General features: G+C 36.3%; 2 protein-coding genes and 1 long non-coding RNA gene across 3 annotated transcripts; 2 read left to right on the top strand and 1 right to left on the bottom strand.

The window, feature by feature from the left end:
- Nucleotides 1-8,851: 8,851 nt before the first annotated feature.
- Nucleotides 8,852-10,696, top strand: LOC112754671 (probable aquaporin SIP2-1). The gene is made up of 3 exons (XM_025802375.3): nucleotides 8,852-9,360; nucleotides 9,947-10,207; nucleotides 10,355-10,696. Exons 1-3 carry the CDS (start codon nucleotides 9,064-9,066, stop codon nucleotides 10,517-10,519), a joined length of 723 nt encoding a protein of 240 aa, XP_025658160.1. The 5' UTR covers nucleotides 8,852-9,063; the 3' UTR covers nucleotides 10,520-10,696.
- Nucleotides 10,697-11,300: 604 nt separating this feature from the next.
- Nucleotides 11,301-14,214, bottom strand: LOC112754670 (magnesium-protoporphyrin IX monomethyl ester [oxidative] cyclase, chloroplastic). Its single transcript, XM_025802374.3, has 5 exons — nucleotides 13,392-14,214; nucleotides 12,870-12,934; nucleotides 12,451-12,778; nucleotides 11,999-12,097; nucleotides 11,301-11,710 (listed from the first exon to the last, which is right to left on the bottom strand). The coding sequence occupies exons 1-5, from the start codon at nucleotides 13,863-13,865 to the stop codon at nucleotides 11,447-11,449; spliced, it is 1,230 nt and encodes a 409-aa protein (XP_025658159.1). The 5' UTR covers nucleotides 13,866-14,214; the 3' UTR covers nucleotides 11,301-11,446.
- Nucleotides 14,215-14,269: 55 nt separating this feature from the next.
- LOC112754672 (uncharacterized) lies at nucleotides 14,270-16,045 on the top strand. Its single transcript, XR_011873491.1, has 2 exons — nucleotides 14,270-14,383; nucleotides 15,596-16,045. It is a non-coding gene; the product is annotated as an uncharacterized lncRNA (long non-coding RNA).

Below are 16,045 nucleotides of genomic sequence, written 5' to 3'. Positions count from 1 at the left end.
ATGGTCGTTTTATAAAGTAGTTAGTGCCAAAATTAAAGCAACATTATTTTGTCTAATTCAGCGTAAAAAAGATATGCTAGGTCATTCATAGGGGAAGAAAGTGGAAAAGGAGAAAGAACTAACGTAGTGCAACTTTTTTAATTTCAAGAACGTTTATATGCGACTAAATCCCCATAGTGGTCCCCCAGATTCAGCCCGTGCACCAATTTTGCCCCTGAGATTCCAATTGCACTGTTTATGTCCCCCAGATTCCGATTCGAGCACCATAATGGTCCTTCGGAGATTTTCCGGCGTGACTCAGCGACGGCGTTGCTTATGTGGCACAGCCACTGCCACGTTGGAGAGTCAGAACGACGTCGTTTCATGGGGCAAAACGATTGAAAGCCCACACGTCGCCGTTTTGATCCAGTGAGAGTAGTAGTAACTTGGGCAAAGGGTTTGGTATTCGTTACGTCTTCTCCTCCATATTTTCTCACCTCTCTCAACGCTTGGTCTCCTCCTCCATAAGCAGTAGCGACAGGCAAGGGCACTGCTGCCTGGTTTCTTAACATTGCTGTAACGAACTTGGGAGAAGGTTTGTGGTTCACCATTGAAGCATCGACTGAAGAACCGTTTAAGCTAGCTTCAAGGTACAAATTTTATTATATTTTTTTGAATTTTTTGGATCATGTTTCATTCCTGATATGGCCGATTGTTAAAGTTACTTGAACATGATGCATGTAGTTTGTGTTAGAATCCACTGCCTGTTAGGGTTTTAGTTTTTTTCTTCTTCAAACCAGTAATGCATTCTCTGTTTCTTGTGAAAAGAACAGGGGTTAATCTCTGGTGGTGTGTAATATCTAAGTTATTTGTTGTTTTTGTGTTGCATGCGTGGTAAATTTTAAGCATTTTCTCTGTTATGTTGCAGATGAACGCCGAATTGTTAGACATAATGTTTCATCATGGGAGAAATTTTGAGAGGGGGAAGGATGGGAGATGGACATACACACCTGACAATAGGCATTGTTTGGGTGATCTGGATGTGGACAGGTTGGATGTATTCTACCTGAGAAATTACTTCAAAGAGCTAGGCTATGAGACCATGAAGGAGGTTTGGTGGCAGGTCCCTGGGATGAGCCTGGAAGTATGTTTGAGGCGTTTAGACTCTGATAATGAGTTGAGAGAGCTGTGTTCTCATTGTGGAAAGAACAATGGGGTAGTGGATGTCTACATTGAACATGGCATTTCAGAACCTGAAATAGTACAAGGAGAGGATGTTGTTGTGCATGTTGATGACGAGGTGAGGGATCTTGGAGAGCAAGCCAAGTCAAATGCCAGGATGGTGAAAGACCCCCTGTCAAACCTACCACCGAGAAGGACCCTCCTAGGAGTTTAAGCATGGTAACATACAAGCCCCAAGCTAAAGAGGCGTTACTGAAGAAGAGCAATGTGAATTCTAACATGGAGTCCCAGCCTAAGCCTAAGTCAAAGTGTAAGCCTAAGACAGTTTCCAAACCCAAACCCATGCCGAGACAGAACAATGTAACTAGGACTAGGAGATATTGTCTAAGGTCTGTAGGGAAAGGTATTTCAAAAGCAAAGAAAAATGCTAGTGATCATGTTCTTTTATCCTCTGACTCAGACTCTCATGACAGCTACGAGAGTGCTGAGGACGAGGCCTATAAGCCACAAGAGCCGGATGATAGCTCAGATGAATCGGGCATTGGATATACTGTTCCTTCACAGAAGAAGAAAGTCAAGAAACCCAATGCAAGGAAGAAGGTCCAGGCTGAGAGTAGAAAGGAAAAAGGGAAGGCCAAGGTCTGTGTTGATGATGTTGGATTTGTGGAAGACGTTTCTGATGAAGATGTGGACATTGGATTTGTGGGGGGAGGTATAAAGGGGGATAACCATGATGCTTTTGATCCGGGGTCAGAATCGGATGGTGGCAATTCGTGGCACTCTTTGGAGATGAAAACACCACCTAATTCAGAGGATGAGCTGGTTGGAGAAGAAAGTTCAGAGGATGTATTTCCGGTGTTTAGACAGGGTGCTAGGTTCGGGGAACTACATTTAGAAGTCGGGATGAAGTTCAATACTAAGTGGGAGTTCAAAGAGGCAGTGAGGGAGTTCACTATACAAGAAGGGAGACGGATGAGGTTTAGGAAGAACGATGGTAAAAGGGTGAGGGCAGTATGTAAGGTGAAGGATTGCAAGTGGGTTGTGTACGCATCAAGGGACCACGAAGACAGTTGCTGGCAAGTTAAGACTTTCTTCAATGACCACACTTGTCCACGAGAGGATAAAAACGAGGCAGCAAATAGAAATTGGGTTGCAGGTAAGTTGGTAAAAAAACTAAGGAAATATCCCAATTTCAGAAACTGTAAGGTTACAACATATTTCAAGACGAAATATGACTTGTCGCTCAATAGGAACTCTATATCACGGGCACTGTGTGATGCTAGAAATATAGTCTATGGAGATGCCAAGGAGCAATATGCTATGCTTAGGGACTATGGTGAAACACTATTGAAAATAAACGCGGGATCAATTGTTCAGATATGCACAAAGCCACAGCCTAGTGGTGAGGTCATATTTGAGAGGATGTATGTCTGCTTGAGTGGCTGCAAGTCAGGTTTCAAGGCTGGCTGTCGTCCGTTAATTGGACTTGATGGGGCTTTTCTAAAAACTATTTTCGGGGGGAAAATTCTATCGGCTGTTAGACAAGATGCTAATCATCATGTCTATGTCATTGCCTGGGCAGTTGTGGAAGTGGAGAACTTTGAGAATTGGAAGTGGTTTCTAGAGTTGCTACATGAGGATCTTGGAGACTACAAGACCCGTGGGTGGAACTTCATCTCTGATATGCAAAAGGTAATTTCTTACTGAAACCTTAATCCTTACTCTCACATAAGTTTAAATGTGTAAAACTGTGTTAGCTTGATGTAGTGCATATAGTGCAGTATACTGCCATATTGTGATGATACCTAAGATATAATTGTTTGATACAATTGTGATGATACCTTTATAGTATATACTGTGGTGTGCTGTTAGTGTCTGCTGCTATACTGTGAATACTGCTCTTATCTAATTGTTTGATTATGTACTATACCATGATGGTGTGCTGTTAGGTACTATTATGGTGATCGATTTTCAAAGTTAGGGACTATTATGGTGAACGATTGTGCAAAGTTAGGGACTATTATGGTGATCGATTTTCAAAGTTAGGGACTATTATGGTAACATAATGCTTGATATCTTCAGGGATTACTGCCTGCTATGAAAGCCGTGATGCCTAATGTGGGACACCGATTCTGTGTCTGGCACTTGTGGCGAAATTTCAATAAGCAGTGAAAGGACCTGGAGCTTAGGGGACTGTTATGGGAGTGTGCTAGAGCTACAACATTTCAAGAGTTTAAGGTACATAAAGCCACTTTTTTTGAAACTGGAGTTAGCTTACATGGACTTCTTTCCCAACTATTAACTGTTGAATTTCAGGAATACATGGATAGTATAAAGCGGCTGAACGAGGACGCATGGAAGTATCTTGACAAGTGGCCAAGGGAGGCATGGACGAGGTCACAGTTCAGGCACAACCCGAAATTGGACTCGATCTGCAACAACGCCTGTGAGATTTTCAATTCAAAGATCAAAGAAGCAAGGGGCAAGCCTATACTTACTCTTCTAGAAGAGGTGAGAATGTTTGTCATGAGGACTATGGCTAAGAACAAGGTTAAGTTGGACAATCACCTGGGGCTGTTACCACCCGTAATCAAAAGTAGGTTAGAAAAGGTGAGGAAAGAGTCCAGACATTGGCATGCTATATGGTCTGGAGATACTGGATATGAGAAGTTTGAGGTCCATGGGCGTCCAACAAACCATGTGGTAGACCTGGGGAAAAGATTATGTACCTGCCAGTTCTGGATGTTAACAGGTTATTCTCTCCCAACCACTTACCTTTGCTCATTTAATTTTACACTAGTGTTATAAATAATTTTTGATTTAACCTAAGCTGGAAGTAAACTGGACTTGTAGGGATTCCATGCGTTCATGCTTGTGCAGCACTGGCCAGAGTCAACAAGCACCCAGAGGATTTCTACCATAAGTTGATAACCATGGAGTCTTACAAGAAAACATACAAGTACCACATCAATCCTATACCTGGCCAAGCCTTCTGGGAACAAAGTCAGTTTAACAAGCCATTGGCACCACCAATCAAGAGGAAGCCAGGGAATCTTCAAACAAAGAGGAGGAAGGACTCAGATGAAGTCTCAAGTTCTAGCAAGAAATCTAAGTCAGTAACAGCCTTGAAAAGACAGCTTCGGCCTTTCACATGTAAGTACTTCTTGCAAAAGGGTCACACCAAGAGAGGATGTGAAAAGAAAAGAGCAGCTGATGCTGCTCAAGCTGCAGCTGATGCTGCGGCTGCTGCAAAGGCAGCAGAGGCTGCTAAAGACCCTAAAAATGCTAGTGCACAAGCAACTGCAACTGCCCAGGCCACCACAACTGACACTGCAACTGCCTCTGCATCTGCCAGTGCCACTGCAACTGCTACTCCGAATGCAACTACTACTGCTACAGCTACGGCTAATGCTAATATTACCATCAATTCTGCTCCTATTGGTCAAGCATCAGAAATTGATCTGTCACAGCCAATTTGTTCTGAACCAGAAGACTCTCAAAAGGTACAATTTTAATTCTATAATAAGCCTTTGTAATTCATGGAGTAAAAACTCTGAAAAAGGTTTAGTGAGTGACAATGTTTGGTATTTATTTCTGGTTTGAAATTTGTGTAGTTCACTGAAGTAACCAGGGAACCAGCCACAAGACCTGCCAAACTGCCTACTAGAAGAAGGCCCTTCTACAGCACTGGAACCAATGAAGGGTGCGAGTTCTGCCACTGCTTCACGATTCACAAATTTTCTGAAGTTTGTGCCGACTCCTGGATTTAAGCACCCCCGAAAGAAGTGAACTTTCATATTAGGACATTAGGACATTTTGCTTGTCAAGTGTTTGTTTTTTGTTAAAAGATACAATGACTGCGCTCACTCTAAACAATGGTTCATTTTGTTGATTACTAATGAAGTATGTCATGCTACTTGTTCAATTACTTATGGTTGTAATGTGTTAAAACTATGAATGGTTTGCCATATTTTGGTATTGATCAATTAATACTGTCCATGGTTTGGATCAATCTTGCTGTTACTTATTTACAAGTTCTTTTACTTCATCCAACAGGATATTATATTATATCAAAGTAAGATGATTTACACAAACCTTGTTATGTTACCACATAACAGTTTCATTCATTAATTTGGAAACTGCATTACATTGACATGTTCTCAACCCTTTAATAGCACCAATCCTACAAAAACAACAATTACTAAGAACCCAAATCTAAGAACATGAGTTATGAATTTCAGATTCCTAATGTCTGCCTCCATCTTGCCCATCCGCCATGCAAAGTTCATCTTCCTGTCACCATCATCATCTCCTGCAACAGCTCCTTCAGACAACTCCTCTTGCACAGAATCAGCCCAGACGAATAACCCACACCATGTTTTTCCACTTGTCTGCAACCAACCAAAATAATCAACCAAAAAAAAAATTTTCAATCAGCTACAAATTATTAAACTTTACTCACATTATAGTTGGGGCAACCAAAGAAGGGCTTGTTAGGATGCGACTCCATCCCAGACCACCTTAGCACCGGGCGACAACCACAGCCACACCAGTCCGGAACCCGTCCATGCCTGCTTCGCGTCGTGCTTCTTCTCCAGTTCTCCGTCGACGATGACCGGTTGGAACTTCCTGCAACATGGCTCCCACTTCCTCTTATGGGGGACAGCTATCGGTGTACAGAAGAGATGCAGAACAAGACGTTGATGGAGAGAACCACATTGAGGGAAGGCCAACGAAATTTTAGGGTTTAAAAATGAAGACAGGGACTACATTAGGGAATTTTATCACACATTCCACGTCATATGTACACTACGGCGTCCAACGTGGCAGTGGCTGTGCCACATAAGCAACGCTGTCGCTGAGTCACGCCGGAAAATCTCCGAAGGACCATTATGGTGCTCGAATCGGAATCTGGGGGACATAAACAGTGCAATTGGAATCTCAGGGGCAAAATTGGTGCACGGGCTGAATCTGGGGGACCACTATGGGGATTTAGTCGTTTATATGCAGTTAAAATATAGGGATTCTTTTCGGTGCAAACGTCCAATCTCAAAAATCACTTTAAGACTTAACTCTTCATATGGTGTAAAGTTGTTATTAGTTTTTCTTGTAACATTTAAGTATAATTTATTTTATTAATTATTCATTTCAAAATCATAAACTTTCATTTTATCTGAATATAATTTATTAATATTAATAAATTATTTATATTGTTGTCTTATACTTAGATTTAGGGGTGTTCGCAGTGTGATTTGGATCGATTTTAAATAAAAAATTCATTTGATCTGGACATAATTTTACTTGCAATGCGGTTTAGATTAGATATTTTTTTTTGAGAATCCAATCAAATCCGATCCAATTTCAAATAGTTTGGATTGTATTGAATTTGCGATTTTGTAAATTAATATATATATATATATATATATATATATATATATATAACAAGTCTCAACATCAAATTTTAAATAACTAACAATGACATAACAAGTTCAATAATATTTGAAAAACTAACAATAACTTAACAATAGAAATAAAATTATAAGTTAGTTAAAATAAATAAATAAATGTCATTTTGAACCTAAAATATTCACTAAATAATAATAATACTTAAATAATATAAAAATATATAACAAATTGAATATATTATAAATAAAATTGTAAATATGGTAATAAAATAATAATATTTAGTACATTATGTGGTTTGAATTGGATCAAATTTAGATTGGATCGATTTTGAGAAATAAATCCAAAATCAGATCTGATCTAATCTATGCGGTTTGCCAAAAATAGAATCCAATAAAATTCAATTAGCTTCTTTAAATATGTTAAAAATCATCCCAATTTTTTGGACAAACATCTCATCAACATCACACAAAAACTGAAAAAACACAAAAAAATTATAAGCACGACACTATTATAAACTAACAAAAACACAAAAAGTGTTTGTATTCATAATCAAAGAATTTCATTAGCTCATTGTTAATGGAAATCACATAAAAGTTAAAAAAAGAACCCAATAACTAATTCCATTTAGTACTGAGTGTATAGAATAAGAACCAACAATATCAACCACAAAATCATATATCAAAGTGACCACAACAAAATATAAACCATCGAAAATAATTCTAGTTAACACCAAATTGTGTTTTAAAATACACCGAAACTATCATTAAACATAATATAAATAGATTCATTGAAACAATAATTCAAAATTTTTACATTCCATTCAAATTTAAATCTTCAATCATGAACACTGATTTTCACAAAAAAAAAAAAGAAATTATTCAACTTGTAGACAAAATAACTACACAAGCATCAACTACTAATAAATTACATTAATTAAGAACGAATCAAATCTCATCCACTTGATTTGATTTAAAATAATAATTCAATTTGTCTTGATTCAACTGATCTGAACTTGCATCATTCATTATTTTTAAACACGAAAAATCTATACGAATTTGATTTTACTGCTTGATTTTACTATTTGATTGAAAACAAATTCAGATCAAATAACATTTATCATAAAAGCAAAAATTAAAAAAAAAGGAGAAAAAATATGCAGAAAATACAGAGAAATCAAAGAAGAAAACAAAATCCATAGAAAAATGTCAGAGAAAAGTTGTTTACATTAAGGCCCATTTTAGATAAATAGTTTAATTAAGTTCTTTTTCAAAAAATAGCTTAAACAATAAATGCTTATATTAAAAGTAGCTTATAAATAAATTATTTTGTATTTAGTTTTTTAGTTCTAAAAGTGCTTATTTTAAAAAAAATATGATAAAAATCTTTTTATTATGAGAGAAGTTATTTTTTAACTTCTTCATAAGCACTTAAATAGTTTCTTAAAATTCAAGGAACTATAGTTCAAATGACATAGTCTTTCCGTACTTACCTAGAGATCGTGAGTTTGAGTTTCACTCTTAATTTCAAAAAAAAAAAACACATTAATAAATGGGCCTAAAAGTTTGTTACCCGTCTATGATGCACAGACACAGAACTATCGGTAATTTTATTGTTAATAATAAATAGCGGTATCATGTAATAATATAATTTTCAAAATTTGTTATCTCATCTCTTTGTTGATCAACCTAATCTTTTTTATTATCAATTTATCCTTAGTTATTTTTTTATCAAATTTAATAAAATTTTAGAAATTAATTTATTATTACATCTTTTAAAATTTTTATGCACAATTTTTTTTAATACAATTTTAATAATTTATCTGCATATGAAATATATTCGGAAAAGCATTCAAGCACGGGCTAAAAAAGAGATTTTTTTCTTCATTTTCAACTAAAATTTTTTATTATGAATGTTTTTAAGTTAGTAAACTAATTCAATTGAAATTAGATACTAAAAGGACTTAACATCTCTGTTAATTGAATATGTAATGTATGTATGAAGAGCATTTAATTCTAAGCAGCTGCTCAGGAAAAAAAATAGAATATATACTTAAATAGTTTTTAAAGAATTTTATATTGGATATTTTTATTTTTAAAATTTTTTTATTATGTCTGAATTTTATAAAAACAAGGTATATAATTTTTTTTGTCATTAATTTTTAAAATTCATTTGTTTGAGTAAAAATAATGAATTTAATTAAAATAAAAATTTATATATTTTATTTTTATAAAATTCAATAAATATTTTTTTTTTATAAACAAAAATGTAAGACGCAAAATTTTGTAGGACCAATTTGAGTATATGCTTAACAAAATGGACTGTTTAAAGGAAGAGTCCCACTAGAAAATTGGCAACACACTTTCTCCTTCCATAAAAAGAAAATTGGCGTCCTAGAGATGAGATGAAGAGTTAAAATTGCCTGGACACGGTTTCATTTGCATCATCTATGGCCACGTCAGCGCCACCGTAGCCAAGTGGAGACGGTCGACATCGGAGATGGGAGAGCGGACGAGGCTGGTGTTGTGGGACTTTGTGCTGTCCGCGATGTGGGTGTGGTCAGGCGTTGTTGTGAGGATTCTCGTCTTCGATGTGATGCAAGTGGGTCGCCATCACGGTCACCTGGCTGCGGAGATTGTGAAGATGGGGCTCTCTGTGGCCACCATGTTCGTCTTTGCCTTCCTTTCCAATGCCACACGTGGTGGGGCCTACAACCCCCTAACCGTTTTGTCCTCTGCCTTCTCTGCAGGCTTCCGAAGCTTCTTTTACTGTGTTGCTGCCCGGATCCCCGCTCAGGTTACCTTCTTCAAAACCCTGCCCCTTAACAAAACTATTCATCAATCGCACCATTTTCACATTTTTTTCTGGATTCTTATGTTGCTTTGAATTATTTATAAGGGAAGTTAATATATATATGTTGCCTCCAGAAATAAACGAGTTTTTGCATTCAGTATATTTCTGTATGTCTCAAAAATGGATAAGTTTCTGTAAAGTGAAAAAATAAACGTTTAATCATTCTTAAACTAAAATAGACTCGTATAGTATGGAAGTTACAAATTCAATCATCAGCAACCTGTATCAGTTTAGGAATCTCCTTAGATCTTTTTCCCTCACACCCTACATGCTGTGGAAATCCATATACTCTAGTACTAATGATAGTTGTTATAATACATATCTTATCATAGTTGATTTGATGGCACACACAGAAAACCAATGATAATGTCTGATGTGTGAAGAACCAGGGGTGTTATTTGACATAACATTGCTAACTTGTGCATAATGTCACGTCTTTTGTTTAGTTGAACCATTTTGATTTTACAAAATCAAAATCAACTTGAATGGAAGATTACCATTCTAATATGCTTGGTTTCATTCTCTCCAGGTGCTTGGATCTATAATTGGAGTTAAGCTTTTAATTGATACCATTCCTGAAGTAGGACGTGGACCGCGCTTGAACACTGACATTCATCGGGGTGCCTTGACAGAAGGGTTACTAACATATGCAATTGTGACCATTTCTCTTGGTCTCACCACGAATCTTCGTGGAGGTTTCTTCATGAAAACATGGATATCCAGTCTCTCGAAGCTAACACTTCATATACTTGGCTCGGATCTTACTGGTGGTTGTATGAACCCTGCCTCTGTAAGCACACTACTCCAAAAAGATCACACTTTATCTTGTCAAGTGTAAAATTAAAAATTGCGAGAATCCTTTCGAATAGTTTTTGCTAAGAAACCTTCTATATTGTTATCTTATCAAAGATTAAAACATTGTTTGACTATGTTTCAGGTAATGGGGTGGGCTTATGCTAGAGGAGATCACATAACAAAGGAGCACATTCTTGTGTACTGGATTGCCCCCATAGAGGCAACTATATTGGCAGTTTGGACATTCAAATTGTTAGTGCAGCCGGTTAAACAAGATAAGACTGCCTCGAAAACTAAATCGGATTAAGCTTTGTTACTATTTTTGTGCTAAATGTGTGATTCTTCCTTAGCTTTCAATTAATATTTGGGTAGTCTAGTTGGTTTGGGATAAATGTACATCAAGCTTAGGTGATTAACAATCAGTATGTGTTGCGGCAGCTATTGTTTTTGTGCAATTCTAAATATTTTCTAGTGCTTGAGTTAATTGGAATCCTTGCATGCATCTCTTGGATTCTTATGCATGATTCACGCGTTGTACTCTCCCACCTAACAGATTGTTGGGCATTAACAGTGTGTAAAATCCATCTTTTTTTTAATTTTTTTAAAAGACAATTTTTCTTCTCTATACTGCAAGTAATGCAAACCTTAAATTTTCTTTTCTATACAAGTAAACGGTTTCTTTTCCCATTCGATGTTTATTAAGCGATCACCCAATTGTTATAAATCAGATTTTGTGGACACAAAGCATTTCTGAATAAATCCCACAAGTTCGGTTCACCTATAACCTCAATGCATCATTCGGGAATTGTTTTGTAACACCTTTATAACCTGAGGATACATTATTATAGAGCTAGATTACGGAAAATTCTACCTTAAATTCTACGTTAAACAAAAAGATCAATGTGCAGTACTTCATAAGGGGACTTCTAATTAAGTACCTTAAATTCTACTGTTAGACCTTCCAATTTAAGATTGTAGGAAAAGGATCATATCTTATTAAGTACTTCATAAAGATACTTCTAATTTCTAGTGAACTTTGAATAAGAAAAAGAGAAATTAAAAAGTAGAAGATACGGTAGAACACATTATAACTAGAAAGGGACCTCAATAAGTCAATATTGTAAATGTTTCCTCACTGTCTAGTACAACCAACTTTTGGCAGCAATACTAATAGAACCCATAATGAACATTATGATGGAGATCAAAAGTAAATAAGGGAATTTTATGCATAACTTCAGTACACAAGCTGTGGTTCAAACTCTGCCAAATCTACAGATCCTGACTCAATGGGTGGCATTAGATATGCTGCCAAGAGTTCAGACACCAGGGCGGCAACAAGTGGAATCCTTTTCAAGTTCTTCACCACCGGAATGTCATCACTCTCACCAACGGCTAGAAGCTTCTCGTTTATCTCAACCATCCGGTCCAATTTCCGCTTGAACTCCGGGTTCTCAACATCAAGAACAGCTGGGAAAATCCGAGCTGTTGTGCGGTTGGTCTGCATAAAACAATCAAGGAATGAAGCTTGAGTAATATCTTGAAATTAATGAAGTCTAAGTTAGTTCTTTGTTGAGCAGCTCTCATTTGTAATGTGTTTTTAAGGGAACTTAAGGCTGCAAATTTCTTTCTTGCTTTTTCGCAAGTTAGTATTTATGTTCATCAGTTTGTACTGGACAATTAGTAGAAACAGATGTCGATTTCATTATGGAGAATAGAAACTTACGAACAAAAAATTAATTGAACATCAATAGTGACTACTGCTGCTAATTTGAAATTAAAAGCTAACCTCAATGATGACATGCATGTCAAATTCTTTTGTGTCGAGTCCAATGCCTTCATAGAAAGCTGTGCGTTGACAATCATTGAGATACATCGTGACATAAACCTGCATGAACAAATTCGAGAATTACATTTTAAAGATTACGAAGGATGATGAAAGATACCACAAATAAGATCTTTTTGACAGGCATAACCCGATTCATGACACAAGAAATTCATATGTGAATGAAATTATCTTGGATGTACTTGACATTGATGGATGCTATTGGGTTTGATCTACATGTAAATGTAGTGTTCCATATACACACTTTTCCCTTATAAACTCTTGATTATCTATTATATTCTATATAGCAGCTTAACCTTAAATAAATTGGAACGTATATTATGGTTACATTAAGAATCTAATTAACAATCCAAGGGTAAAAGTAAGAATCAAATTCTACACAAGCAAAAAATTACCGATAGACAGAAGAATCGAGCCCATAGTTTTGCCTTCCAGTCATTCAAAAACTGTGGCTGTGCTTTCATCAAAGCAGAGAAGAAGTCTCCATGTCTGTTCTCATCCTGGCACCAGTTCTCAAAGTACTTGAAAATGGGATAACATTGGTATTCAGGATTCTCCTTGAGATGTCTGTATATGGTTATGTATCTCCAGTATCCGATTTTCTCAGACAGATATGTAGCATAGAAGATAAACTTTGGCTTGAAGAATGTATACTTTCTAGCTTTTGTAAGGAAGCCCAAGTCCAAAGCCAAATTGAAATCAGATAAACCCTTGTTCAGAAATCTGTATAGAATCAAAAGGATAAGGCCATTCAGCATAAGACATGAAACAATAAATTGAAGGAAAGAAGAACAAATATGTAGTGTTTTCATACCCAGCATGTCTGGCTTCATCCCTAGACATCAGAGAGAAAATCTCAGCCACGACAGGATTGGTTTTCTGCGATTTCAACATCCGAAGCAATTCATCAGTCTCATAAATAGAAAGCCCAAAAGTGTACAAAGAAATAAAGACTTAGAAATGTTTTGCATGCTCATTTTACTTCCAAAACCGAGCCAATCACACTTTGATTCAGTGAACTAGTCAAAATGAGTACAAACAACACATCTCGAAGAATGCATTGGCAAAGAAAGCTCTGCTTCCTTGTAAGACAAGAATGAAACTCAAATAGAAATGGCATTCTCAAGCTTATCTTTTAAGAGTCACATTAAGCTACCCAAATAATATAGATCCAAAATCCTAGTACTAATTAGAATTTAACACCAATAGTGCACTTTTATATGCTGTATTGACAAAATTACATCGCAATTTTTTTCAATGCCCAAAACTAAAGTTCACATGGTGAATTGCATTTTCCTGGAAATAAAGAAACTAGAAAGAGCAAACACACACAGACCTTGAGCCTCCTTCCAAGCTCCTTGTAAAGGAGGAAACCAGAGAATTCAGCAGTGCAAGACCTCTCAAGGAACTCAACAAAGATCTGTCTGAGTGGACCGTCAATCTTGTCAGCAGCCTCTTTGAACTCCTTGTTCCTCACAAAGTGTGTCTGGTTGTAATCAGTCTTGAACTCCTGGAGCAGTGCCACAAACTCATCCTGGTTCAAGTTCTTGTTTATCTCAGTGTTGAACAGCATCTCCATCTCATCAAAGTCTGTTGTGTAGAATCTTGGTGTCAACAGTGTCTCCTTTATGGCAGTTTTACCCTTCTTGCTTGGCTTTGTTGAGGTTGATGCAGCTGGAGGTGTTGGTGTTGTTGTGGACATTCTTATGGTGCTGAATTTGGAGTATGAACCAATTCTTCTGGTGCCAAATTTGGGTGTGGTGTTGCTAAACTTGGAGATTGGTTTCACAAGGGCCATTTCTGCAGCCATTTTTTTTTTCTTTTCTTTGGAGCAAAATCCCAAGCAGTTGGTGTGTGTATGTGAGTGTACTTTGAGGCTGAGGAGTAACCACAGGAGTACTAAGGACAAAGAATCGAATGAGGATATAACTGTTAAGTTGCGGATGGACCGTGATAGAATCTCATCCAATGAAATCTATGAGATGTAATGGAAGGTTGACACGTGGCAGGTGTTGTGAGGTTCTTTGCGAGATGATTGGTTTATTTATTGTGATTTCAACTTGACGAGAACTTGTGGCCTTCCTTCAATTTGTATTGATACTTGTAAAATTTGTTATCTAGATTATTTTTTTATCAATAGAAGATATATAGATTTATTTGTTATAATTTTTTTTAGTGGAAGTATATAAGGACATAGTATATAAAGTGTTAATTCAACACAAAACCTAACTCAGAAGCATAATCTTCTTTATTTTTGGTTTGATTTAGTCACACCCAAGTCAGAAATGGCATTATCTTAACTCTCATTTCTTTTTCTTTTTTTTTATGGTAATGTTTCTTGGGCTTTTAATGGGTCCCTGAGTTGTTTTCTTGTCATTTTTATACATTTATTTGTTAGGGAGTTTCACCAAATTCGAAATCACAAGTGAAAGCTATGTGCAATCAGATTTGTAATGCTCATCAGGCACCAAGTTTGCAACCTTTGCCTTTTGAACATGTTCATTCAAAAGAAGCTAACATATTTGCCTGCAGCAATCTCTGTTTCCCATTTTTGGTGTAGCCAAAATAAGAAGAAACTATATGCCTTTGTCATGGCCCTTTTTTTAAAGTTAGTTTTAAGCTGATAATTTGAATATTCATAAATTTGTGATTAAAGTTAGTTTAGTTTCATTGCCTTAACTTTCGATTAAATCTAGTGTTGCAAATTGATGATGGCTTTTAACTCATCCATGAATTTTTACTCTCCAATTTCGTGGACAAGAAATTTATCATATGATTTAGTTTATGAGAAGTTTTAGTTAGTTATTGCTTCAAAATCTGGAAACTGACCTGCTTAATCTGTACTAGTTTTATCTATTATTGAACCATTATAGATCATTATTATTTGCCAAAACAAAATATCCTAACACCATCAACTAAATGGAAATACTATATAGCACATTTGCTTCTTTTACAGTTTGATCATTATTTTTAGGTGCAATAAAATAAAGAAGAGTACAAGTCTAATATTGACACCAAAGGCTCAAAAGCTAGAACTTAAGAGGGACATCAATATATTGAATAGCTTTACCTGACGCCTATTAGGAAGAAAACCGGGACAGTCATATTGAATTTTATTGCCAGTTGAATCCGCAGCCTGTATAAGAGTAGCCTTCTGCTTTGTAAGAGTAAAATCATGCCCTTTAAATTTTCTTTTTCTTAAAATTCACGCAAAGGGGGTTGCCTGAACACCTTTTCACATACATTCTTTGGATGCAATCTCTTGCACCAGTACTCTTGAATACAATGAAGATACAATTAAATATCATAGAAATTGGAACCCCAAGCAATACAAAACATGATCTTTTAGAGATCATATTATAAAAACTAATTTTTAAAGATCTTTTGGAGCTAATTTAAATTCTCAATAGGCATAATCATGAATCATATTTATCATTTTCTTCCCCCTCCTATTTTTAAAGATATAAGTGCTTGATATTGGGGTTATGTTCTCTCTTTTATTCCTTTTTGGTTACTAGTACTAATGTTACTGGAAAACAGGTGAGTGACAATGAAGACTGTAACATCAGCAGCATATTTGAAGAAGCTTGTGATTTTATAGCTTATGTTGAGCAGATTGGTCAGAGAGTTATAGTGAAGGAAGCTCTATGTTCTTAATAATGGGAGATGACTCTTCTACCGAACAGTTGGAAGAAGAAGAAGAAGAAGAAGAAGGTTGGCGTGTTGTTAGGAACCATGAAGGTTTGAATCCAGACACATATTGGAAGGCTTTTATGACAAGCTCGTGGTCTCTGTTGTTGTTGTTGCTGCATGACGAAGAAGATTCCACGAGAGAAAACAGAGCAAGGAGAATCAAGAATCTGTAAAAGAAGGGCTTCATGATGAGTTTGTTAATTAATGGAAGTTGTACCTATGGGTCGTTGACTGTTGAGCATCATGACTCATGAGCTTCAAAAATCAACCGTTTTTTTATGATCACCGCTTTCACCA

The sequence above is a fragment of the Arachis hypogaea genome, chromosome 16, assembly GCF_003086295.3.
Source record: "Arachis hypogaea cultivar Tifrunner chromosome 16, arahy.Tifrunner.gnm2.J5K5, whole genome shotgun sequence".
Lineage (NCBI taxonomy): Eukaryota > Viridiplantae > Streptophyta > Magnoliopsida > Fabales > Fabaceae > Arachis > Arachis hypogaea.
This window is presented reverse-complemented; position numbering and strand designations above follow the sequence as displayed.

Excerpts from the sequence above, each read along its gene's own strand:
- LOC112754671 (XM_025802375.3), top strand. The coding sequence starts at position 9,064 with ATGGGAGAGCGGACGAGGCTGGTGTTGTGGGACTTTGTGCTGTCCGCG. Across the intron at positions 9,361-9,946 it reads CTGCCCGGATCCCCGCTCAG|GTGCTTGGATCTATAATTGG; the intron begins GTTACCTTCTTC and ends CATTCTCTCCAG. Across the intron at positions 10,208-10,354 it reads GTTGTATGAACCCTGCCTCT|GTAATGGGGTGGGCTTATGC; the intron begins GTAAGCACACTA and ends ACTATGTTTCAG.
- LOC112754670 (XM_025802374.3), bottom strand. The coding sequence starts at position 13,865 with ATGGCTGCAGAAATGGCCCTTGTGAAACCAATCTCCAAGTTTAGCAAC. Across the intron at positions 12,779-12,869 it reads GATGAAGCCAGACATGCTGG|ATTTCTGAACAAGGGTTTAT; the intron begins GTATGAAAACAC and ends GATTCTATACAG. Across the intron at positions 11,711-11,998 it reads ACATGCATGTCATCATTGAG|ACCAACCGCACAACAGCTCG; the intron begins GTTAGCTTTTAA and ends TGTTTTATGCAG.